We start from the raw sequence: 11,497 nt of genomic DNA on the forward strand, positions 1-11,497 counted from the left end.
AGAGCTAAGTCATCAAGTTGCTCAAATTACTCTCGGGGTTTTGGTAATATGGACTGAGTTGGTCTGAGATATTTGAACATGATACCAAGGAGGGCGATGTTGTCATCCGCAATTCTGATTCAGAGCGAAGTTGGGGGCTGTCCGATACCACACCACACAACTGATATATTTGGGATATCCTTGCTAGCCATAACCGGAAGTATCATAGGTGGTACCAGAAGTCTCGAAGATTTGGTATCAATCTATCGACTAGTACTGGATAGGGACAATTTGGCGCCTGTTGTTTATGGAGAAGGAAGCTCCCGAGATGTTCGTAGAGAGTCCATATGCCGTGGTAATCATGCCAATCCTGTAGTTGTTGTAGTAAGCCCGGTCCAATTGGGGGTAGATTAGGGCCCACCAGAATACGCCTTATCGGAGAACTGATACAGGCAAAGAGGCTGGACGTAAAAGACTTATCTTCAGGGCACACAGGACAGAGGCATCCATCAGTACGATAGTCACGCAATTTGAACAGGAACGTGTTGGTTGTTACCATGGCACAAAGGCAGATTTGGGTGTGTTCGCGGCAATGGGTAAAACTATCATGGGATAGCTTGTCCCGGTCCATGGTGGGAGGTTCTCCACTTATAAGCCGCTAGTAGTATAGGCGGCGAACCTTGCCTGCTATCTCCTGGGTTGTGAGACATTGTATGGTATTATGTCGGATCTGCTCGCGGAGCTGACGGAGTTCTTTGTGTTGAGGTGTGCACCCGCCCTTTGATTCTAGATAAGCGTATATACTGAACGCGAATTTGTCTCAAGGTCTGTTACGTGTCCAAGCGGGTCTCGTAAGTGGGGCGAGTGGGTGTGTACTGTTGATTGAGTCAAGATGTAGTCCCAGGCAGCCTTCAAGGTACTCCACTAATTGGCGTGCTGGAAGTAAACCGAAAAAGCGAAGAAGATGTAAGGGTAGAGAGTAAGCTGGCTAACGTTTAGCTTGCTGAGAATAAAGGGAAAGCCATGACAACTATTCATGATCTCGTTAAAGTAATGTGCGGCATGTGTTTGACTAATACATATATACCATGTGCTGTGTAGTGTTATATACATTCTTTGTACTGTAGATCCATGATGCAGAACAAATACAAAATTCCAGAGCTTGATGTGGCGAAAGCATGTATGTAAGGACGTAGTGTCCTTTCTCAATCAAGATGTTGCAAATTCTTATAGCATTATGCATCGATGAGGATATTGAATATCATCGCTTTGCAACTTCAAGAGTATATAGTATATATTGGCGTACGGCTCTGATTACATCGTGATATGCTGTGATAAGTTAATTGTGGATACTAATGAAATTTTGGTATCGCAAACTTATTCTATAGAAGAAAGGTAAGAATGCAGATGCAGCAAAACTTTCGACAATGCGGACACAAGTTTTAAGATCTGTTACAAAGTGCGAGTCTGACTATGCAGTTTTGATGGCAAACATCTTTATTCACCGTGGAGTCAGCTTATATGTATAAACGGAGTGCTCCGGGGTGTATAATTAATATTCAGATTATTAAATGTTACAAAGTTTCTTTTATTCCAGAATATAGTGGTGTGATATCAGGTTGATGAAGTGTATACTATTCTAACTCAAGCACGCCAGTACAAGATTCATATAGCGGATAGCATAACTGACGAGTGCTTATTATTTGATCACTACACATTAGATGTAAGGGTTATACCAGATATTGGTTAGGGGTGTTTGATAGTAGATATCTCCCCTGTGATTATGTGTGGTATAGGCGGGTAGGGGTAAATTCAATTGGTTGGTCTACCACAAGTATGGAGAGTGATATACAGGCCTTCAACCTCTTGCGTAGAGTTGTCTCTTCTACAGAGTTCCATTCTAAAGCATTCATTGTTCTAATCCTCATACTGCCAGGGCTGCGCTAAGGCGAATTCCTACCCATGGGGCCCTACTGCACTCTTAGCAGCCTGCTTGAGTATAGGGATAATATAATTTATTTCAAAAATGACAAGTATGTATGATACAATGTATGAACACGAGTATAGGGATAATATTGTTTATTTCAAAATGGCAAGTATGTATGATACAATGTTTGAACATATGATATGGCTCTCATAGTCGCTGTAGTGGTTCAGGAAAGATTGATGGGAAGAAGTGGTCAGTAAATTCCCGTTTGAAGCTTGGGCCAAGTGAGTCGACAATGGAAGATATGTGCTGAGTCAATTCGGGCCGGTGTTGACAAAACACTATTACAATCGAATGTTCCATATATTCGCTTGCTGACCTACTAAGTAGAGTACCCACCTCTGTGGTACGGATCGGGTCTGTGCCGTGTAGTGCCGCAGAATGGGTTAGTGCAGAGTACGAAATACCGAGAAGGACCAGGTTATCCGTCATAATCCGGTCGAGAAGCGAGAATGGGGGTAAGCCAAACCATGGATGAATTCGGTATGTGTTGGCTGGCCTGGATCGGAAGTATCATAGTCGGAACCAACAAGCGCGATGATTTGGGTTGAACCGATATTTGGAAGTAGTACTTCAACAGCGTGATTAGCCGGGGTATAGGGAACATCTGTTGATGTGTCAGGGACGGGTGAGGGTACAGTGGTTCTTCAACATGCTGGAGAAAAGATCCAAGGTGTTCGTGGAGGGTCCAGATACCGTGGAAGTCGTGGCACTCTTGTAATTGCTGAAGGAGATCAGGGCCAATGGGCGGCAGTTTCGGGCCTACCAGGATGCGTCGAATCAGTTGTTGGATGCAGGTAAAGTGGCTGGTAGTGAACTTGTGGGTACCGGGGCAGACAGGCCAGAGACAGCCATCGGTGCGGTAGTCGAGCAATGTGAACATGTACGTATTCGTTACAATCATAGCACAGAGCCGGATTGGTGTAGACTCGAAGCAGCGATTGAAGCTGTCGTGTCTGGCTGTGTCTCGGTTTGAGGTTGACGGTTTACCCATAACCAGTTGGTGGTAGTATTGGCGCCGGGCCATTGCCGCGATCTCCTTGTTGGACCAACGTTTTGTTGAGTTCTTCCTGATGTCGTCACAGCGTTGGCGGAGGGCTACATGGTCGGGTGTACGTCCGCCCGTGGGTTTGTGTACAGTTTTCAGGTGAGCATAGATACTGTACGGGAAGCGCAGTTATGGTTTATCGTGGGCCCAGGCGGGTTGCGTCAGAGGGGTAAGTGGATTTGTGCTGGCCATTGAGTCGAGTTGTATTCCCAGGCAACCTCCGAGGTAGTCCGCGAATGGTCGCGCGGGGAGCAGGCCGCAAAAGTGAAGTAAGTTTGTTTGATGTTTGGGAAACCGAGGGTATTTAGTGCCCGTGATGATGGCTGCTGCTTGGATGAGTGCTGAGTTAAAGCGCTCGAATAGGGGATCCAACGCATCCTTCCATATAGGCGGAGCCCAGACAATAATGTCCAGCCCATATGTAGCTGTGGATAGGATGAATGTTTTGAACATCACCAGTCGGTTGCGGAGGTGTCGCCAGCTGAAGCCATGTAATCCATAAGCGCGGAAAGAGGCGATACCCAGTGACAATGCTGCAACCAGAGATTCCATATGTCTAGCGAGGTTGATTCCTGGTACTCCGTGAGAGAGTGGGAATCCCAGGTATTTGGAGTGTTTCGGTTCGGCATGTGTGGGCGCCAGTTTCAATGGGAGGAAACGTGTGTTCCAAGGTGCGTCTGCAAGCGTCGGCGTGATAAGCTCACCATTTATACAGAGGGTTGGCGCCGCCTGTCACAAGTCGGTAGATCGTACTCGGGGTTTAACGACACCCTATTCGAGGCCAGATTTGCGTCCCCACGCATCAATGTCATCTAAGAAGGGCTGGAGCGAAACCGATCGAGGGGCTTGGAGCCGTGTGTCATCGACAAATAAATAAGAGCGGAGGAGCTTGGGCCGAAATTGTGCTAGCGTGACAGCTAAGGAATCCATGTAGATAATAATGAGCTGGGGGCCAACGATTGAGCCTTGTAGGATGCCATTCGTTCTATGGAATAGAGACGAGAGCGTAAAGCGGTATGTCACTCGGGTAGGGACTCTCCCAAACAGCGCGCGGAGGCAGTTGATCCAGTTTTCAGGCATTCCAGCGTGACGCAGAAGTACCCATAGGGATAATATTATTTATAGGGAGAGCGAACTTGTCGTATGCCTTGGTTATCCTCTTCTGACTGTGTCTCAGATTCCATGGCGGCAAGTGCTTGGGTATGACAGGAGTACCGTGATTTGAAGCCAGCTTGGGTGGCATGGGTAGCGGAGCCGGGGTGGCTCGTAATCAGATTAAGAAAGCACTTTTCAAAGATGCGTCTAACTATTTGCGTAAGCGTGATGAGGCGGAAGTCGGCGGGGGAGGTGATATATGCATCGGCTTTCTTTGGGTGCGCTGTCAGGAGGCTGCAGTTCAGGGCTGCGGGGAAAGTACCCGCCTTCAGTAGCTCAGTGAATGCTTCGGTAAGGAGTCTAATCAGTGGGCTATTGGCGTCGGGGCGTCCTAATGTTCAGGAGGCTGCAGTTCAGGGCTGCGGGGAAGGTACCCGCCTTCAGTAGCTCAGTGAATGCTTCGGCAAGGAGTCTAATCAGTGGGCTATTGGCGTCGGGGCGTCCTAATGTCCAAGGATTTGACAGATAGATTCGTGAAGAAAAAAATGGTATTACAAAATTATGACTTGAATGCGATAAAAGGGGTAGTGGTTTGCGAACGATGTAATAAAAGCAAATTTTGGGGCGACCGCAAACACACACCGTCAGACCAAAAAGCAAGAACACAAGCTGTAGCAAGGATACACAAAGCTACATGATGACACACAACGGAAACATAGATAGACAATGTATTTTAAGGGAGAATGTACAGACATGATCGAATGCGTGTTTTATGTGTCGCTGTAATATACGGGGATAAATCAACCGGTGCCTGGTTTGTCGACAAAGTCGAAGTTGCCAATTGCCTACTGCCACTAACAAAGAGGACGCGGGTCACAACCGATGAACGTGAAGGAGAAGTATTATATTGAAGGTAATACCTTGCCACAATCATATAAGTTGTGTCCATGCAAGGGCTCTATTAGAGAGTTTTTGCGAGTTAGGCGATCCTGGCGAAACAGATGGACAGTCACGTTTATCAAAGAGTTTGTCGAAGTGAATCGTGCTCGATGGAATCCAATGCATACAATGCATTCAATTTTTTTAAAAGAGGAGATGATTTTGGATGAACGTAGTATGGTATATAGACGAATATTGAGAGAGGACTAAAGATGTATCAGGTGCTCGATTGGGTGCCGGAACATGTTAGCTGAGAAGAAATGACTTGATAACTAATGTTCAGCCTTTCATAAAGTTGTATACAACCACAGCGTATGTATTGTATTATACGACGAAAATTTGAACCGATACCACCCATTACATGTAAAGTTTAAAATATTTACATGTTGGAGTATCACCATCTTAAGAACGTTTAAACTAATCATTGGTCTGGAATGTCAGTAGAAATCAAGTGCTCGAAGTGACCACTCTGATTTTGTTAGCTGACATCAACTTCTCCTTTAAAGAAAACTGTTTGTTGTCTTGAGTTTTGTTGATCACTTCGCAATATATATTGAACAAATTCCGAAAGTTTTCGTAGACAAGGGGGATGTAAGTGAGTGTCAGGCCAATTATGCATCGTATCTGTAAAATCAGCACAACGTTGCAAATTAACATGCCATCTCGGATTATTCTGTAATTGTCGGAAATGATGTGGAAAACATTGTTTTCATCGAACTGATTTTGAACCCCTGTTTGAGTTCGCGTGGTTGTCACCGCCGATGACTGAAACGTACTATTTGTCAAATTGTGTGATACTGTTTTCAAGGTGCTTTTTAACTAGATTTTTTTTTGTAGTATTCGAGTGCTCAATGTGCCCACCCTCTGTTTTTTTGTTGATAGCGATTTGACTGTTCAGCGGGATGCGCAAGTTGACTTGTAATTATCATCACATCGCAAAATAATCATCAAATTCTTTTGATTCTAAGTACAAATGTCCCTTTTGCGTATCCTGCTACTTGATTCCCCCATTGGTTTATAGGAGGAGTCATGGATTTGCTTAAACTGATTGTATATATACTTTTCGAGAGGTGGGTAATTTCACCCCACCATAGACACATGAACCCTACTCTGGTAGCACTTAGGAGAGTAAGGCAGAGGCTCCCTCTCCCCCCCCTCTCAAATTGCAAAACTTTCTTGGGCGAGGAGTGTTGTATTTTAGGTCGGACGCGTCAAGTATTTGTATGTTCATTGCAGTGTTGTAAACGAACCTAGCACTTTTTGTTTCTTCAGCAATGGCCAGAGACGGGATGAAATCACATTTTTCATTGTAATGTTTTTCAACCTTTTAGATTTTGCGTGGATATCACCGCATATACAGCAACGTACTCATCAACAAATGAAGTTACATAATTTTAGATATTTGTAGTATCTTTTTTATTGTTGGTAGTATTCAAGATCTCGAACTGACCGCCGTGTTCCTTTGATGATAGCGAATTGGCTGTTTAGTGAAATACGTTTGTTGTCTTGAGTTTTATTCATCATATCGCAGCAAATGTATCAAGATAATTGCCGAGCTTTTCGTTGATCAAGAGTTTGGCAGCGTCCGTCCATTTCTACATTCATATTTGTGTTCAGTACAACGTTGCATTTGGGAGGCCCCCCTTTTGGAGACGGTGCTAAGATACGTGTTTTACCGACTTATTTTTGTATCTCTTGTCGATTTCTTGTGGTAAACTGGTCGATTTTGTTTACGATCTGAATAATTTTTACATCCAAAGTCCCGAGGGTGTCCATCAACTGCAGACTTTTGCACCAGAATGTTGTCATCATTTTGCACTCGACGCCACACACATCGCCCAACGTAGATGGATATACTGTATTGTACACGAGATGTTACGAAAACTCAAATAGTCAAATAGACGGTGACGCAACAGTAGACTATCGCACCCCACATTCCTCCTATCCGGTCACAACACATCGAGTACGGCAGAACCTCACTAAAATCTATATAAGCGCAACTTAGATACATCTGCTATACACGTTTTATAAACCAAAGGAGCAGAGCACTAGAGTTGACAGCTGTATCGTCAGCTGATCTCCGGTTCGTGCATGCACCAGGGTGTGGAATATGATCTCCTCGACCACGACTACCACAGGTGTACACGATCCGGTATACGTTCCCCTGGGGAGCGCTGTGAGACTCTTACACTGATTTATTGTAAAGACCATACATAACCAAACGGCAACAAGAGCTCGTGGTTCGACTGTCCAAAGAAGCCCAGTATGTACAGGTTAACCTGGTTCATATATCCTACCGACCAGAGTAGAAGCCCACCAAAGACGACGGCCGTACTATCAGCTGACCTTCAGATTCTGTGGCATGGAATTCTCTGCTCCCGCTCCCGCCGCCCCCTCCTGTCTCTTTACGCCTACACATACACTGATCACGGTCTTTGTCACAGGCACACACACCTGCATGTGTGGCACGTTCGTCTCGCGGGGTGTGTGCTCGATGCTGTTGTCGCTCAATGCAATCGTACTGTGTAAGCCGTGGCGAGGACTCACGCGGATGAGATGACCCGGGTGTATGCCCACCCCCAGGCGTAGGCCGATCTCTTGGTTCCTCAGTATCCTCAACCCAAGCCTCGTACGTATAATGTGCCGCCAACCCCAGCAAGCAAACGTACAACAGCACCCACGACCGTACAGACACGTGCACACACACCAACAAAGCGACCGCCTGTTGCGGGAGAAGCCCGAATAAGCCCCGTTTGGAGGCCCTTGATTCGTGCTCAATGACCCAGCTCACCACCACTACCAACCCAACTACGCCTAATGAATGCATATCAGTAAACACATGGTACCAGGCAGCTTCGCTCGTTTCCATCTGTGCTTGTGTTGTAGCAGGTACGTATCGAGCTAGCGCAAAGAGCACCCCCTGTGCTATGCTAGACAGCACAAACCAGTGAGATGCTATAACCTCCAAGGATGTGGAAAGGTCTGCATATGTCCCATTCCCATTCCCGCTTCCCTGCATATGGTCATGTGTACGTGCCTGTGTACGCTCCCTCATGCGCGCACATCGTTGTGCAGCAGGTTCTCCTGGGCCACACTTGCCACGGCTGTACGCCTGACTGTGTGCGTCGGTGTGTGACGTACTCATAGGCTCGGTGTAAGGGGGCGGGTGCTCGGACGGGGCTGTGTGTAGTGCCAGTACTAACGAACTACCGCTGCCCCCAGTGCTGATCTCACTACTACTACTACTACTACCTTGACTACCGGGACATAAAACACCGTTGTTGGCGACACCTCCACCAGAACCGATTGCCTCGGCACCAAACGTATGCCTGCGCTCTCGTTTCGACGTATTCGTTCGCCCGTCCTGTGACTTCTCGTGCGTGTGTGGCGTGCTTCCTTCACCATCGTTGGCATACAACGGTGCGTGTAAAGCGTGTGTACAGGCATCCGCCTCGGAATACACCCCGGCCAGGTACACGTCACTCATAATCATGACGAGTGCGGGGAGCAACAAGACAAGCGCCGGGGCGGTGGGATAGTCCATCTTGAACAGCCACCCGATCTTCACCACACCCACCATGCAATACAGGGCTGCCTTGACATTCCGGGGTGATGGTGCAGGGGCATGCGGATATGTATGGGAGTAGGTGTGGGACTGTGTATGTGGTGTACGTGCTTCTGGATCGAATCGAGGGCGGGGCTGTGTCTCGGAGAGCGCTAGCACGTCTCTGTCCCCAGCTCGCTGCGTATGCGTATCTGGTTGCGTGTGCGTGGGTGTGTGCGTGGGCGTGTGCGTGGGCATGTGCGTGGGCGTGTGCGTGGGCATGTGCGTGTTCTGAGTGTGCACCCCCCCGGTACTTCGGTCATGGTGTGATTGCCCAGTGGTACGTTCAGATGTATCCTGCGCCAACATCTTTCGCCCCAAACACCAGTCCCACACCTCCCGCACGTGCGCCTGTACCGTCTCTAGACGACGCCTGTGTCTATCGCGTGACCCGTCCTCTACATCCCGTCCGGTGTAACATCTATCTGTACGTGCGTGCGTCGACTCCTCCAATTCCTGGTTAATTGTCCGTGGTGTCCTGCGCGTAGAAGATGTGTTGGGTAGTGCATTATCTGCATCGGTATCTGTATTCGTATGCACACGTGTGTCGGAAGCCGGCCCGACCTCCCTGGTTGTGCGCGGGCGAGTACTAGGCCGGAGGTTTGCACGAGTATCTGTGGAATATTGACGGGTATCTGTGGCATTTGCGCCCGATCCTGATCCACTATGGCTCCAATGGGGCCGCGAAGAAACAGACGGAGACGTGCCGACTCTCCGCTTCTCTCCTTTGTCTTGTGGCGCAGACCGACTGTACATACTGGCACTGGAATGTGAATATCTTCTTGTGTGGGTGTGTTTGGGTGTGTGTGTAAGTGTAAGTGTATGTATATGTGTGCGTGCGCGTGTGAGGGGTGACGCTGTGTTCCTATCACGCACACATGTGCCGGAGGACGTACTACGAGTATTCCCAGGTGTGGGCTCAGTGTGTGTAGGTAGATCATCGTCACTTGCCTTATATGGTGCAGAGTTGGAATGCGCGGCAGAATCGTCATACGAGACCAAGGTTCGGGTAGTGGGCAGCGAGGGACGTGCGTATGCCGCCAGCTGGCCCTTGTTGTCATGGGAACCGCGGTTGGCATGGTTACCGTTCGAGTGTCTGTACGTATGCACATCCCGGGAGTCGCTTTCCGAGCGTCGAGCTACACGCTTCCTTGGACTGTCGCGCATCGAGTGTGTGTGACCAGTCCCTTTCTCCTCCGCCGTTTCCGCCCCACCTGCTCTACTTGCACCTGAGCTCTCCTCGTTCTGTTGTGTGCGAGTGTGAGACGGTTGTGATTGGTGTTCTAAAGAGAGCCTCGCCACACTCTCCAACGGCTGCGGTTGCGATGGGTGCTGCTTGGGCTCCTGCGATTGTGATTGGTGTTCTAAAAATAGCCTTCCCAGTATAGTTGCGGTTTCCTTTGCGGTGGGGCGGTTGTTGGGATTGCGTGACAGAAGACTCCGTGCCAGCGCTACTAAAGATTTGGATCGTTGAGTGTCCTGTGCATAAATTGATGTACAGAACAGGAGCGGTTCAATGTTAAAATCACAATTGACAGTACAAACACGCTATTCATGGATGGAAGTAAGTATGAAAATGTTAGTGAGTAAGCAATGCATGATGATTCAGCGTGTACAAATAGTATGCACAGACGCGGGGTTCAAGGAGAGGGGGGCGGCGAAAGGTAGTAGGAGTAGATCAAAGGCATAGAAGTACATTAGATGAATAGTGGAATCAAGTCGATATGGGAAACCCTTGACACGTGACTATAAAGCTAAGCGGGCAATGCGAGTAGACGTATCGATGGCATAAGGTGATTCGCCGAAATATACGTATCAGCATCGCAATTTCAGGGCAAATTATCATACAACAGCACACACACTACCACAGTACCACGATATCACCGAACACAACTAGCATGGCACCCATATCCGCGACTATCATACGTATATATATATATATTTATATATACATATATATATACATATATATATATATATATATATATATATATCTACTATACTATACATATATACATACATACATACATACATATATAAATACATACATACATCCACACGTCCATACTTACATAAATAAATACATATATACATACATACATACATATATACATAATATACATACACACAAATACACACATGACAAAGACACACCGACTAGTAAATACGATACCTTGACCGTGTCTGGGTAGGTAATGGTTTGTTCGCAGTTCAGCATCTCCTCCGCTAGTTCCTGGGGAGAGTCCGCATCGTACTGCCACGGCAGTTTCCCGTACAACAGCACGTACAGTACTACGCCCACACTGAACATGTCACTCTGCGAATCGTAGGCCGTTTTGTAGACCCCCCCCTCGTTTTCAAGTAGCTCTAGGTGTGATAGAACGCGCAGGTGTACGAGTATGGTATGTTAGGTGGATTGGGGTCTACGTACATGCGTTTACTTAGTTGATTCACCAGAAGATGACAGAATAAATGACTAAACAATGCGGGGCAGAACCTGGAAAGTGCAGCCCAATACACAGCCGTGAGAGCGTGCTCGAAGAGGTATTGTGTGTCGGATATATGATGTGATGTGATGCACATTAGCGAGATGCGGAGATACCACTCTGCGAATGGTTTGTGTCACCAAAGTCACAGTCAAACACTATGTAGTGTGCTCAATGTGGGGTGGTTCTGTGCAACCATTCCAAACACTCACACCCACATATCTACTTACACATACGCACAATCACACATACACATGCACATATACACACACACGCGCCTACATCAACATGCGTACACCTACATACACACATACACACACACACATACGCATACACACACACACACACACGACACACAC

At 47.3% G+C, this 11,497-nt stretch overlaps 1 protein-coding gene across 1 annotated transcript; it reads right to left on the bottom strand.

Annotated features, from left to right (window-relative positions):
- Positions 1 to 7,228: 7,228 nt before the first annotated feature.
- On the bottom strand, positions 7,229 to 10,963 carry SARC_07741 (hypothetical protein; the record flags this gene model as incomplete). The annotated part of the gene is made up of 2 exons (XM_014298314.1): positions 7,229 to 10,131; positions 10,826 to 10,963. 2 exons carry the CDS (start codon positions 10,961 to 10,963, stop codon positions 7,342 to 7,344), a joined length of 2,928 nt encoding a protein of 975 aa, XP_014153789.1. The 3' UTR covers positions 7,229 to 7,341.
- Positions 10,964 to 11,497: the final 534 nt, after the last annotated feature.

The sequence above is a fragment of the Sphaeroforma arctica genome, assembly GCF_001186125.1.
Source record: "Sphaeroforma arctica JP610 unplaced genomic scaffold supercont1.633, whole genome shotgun sequence".
Lineage (NCBI taxonomy): Eukaryota > Ichthyosporea > Ichthyophonida > Sphaeroforma > Sphaeroforma arctica.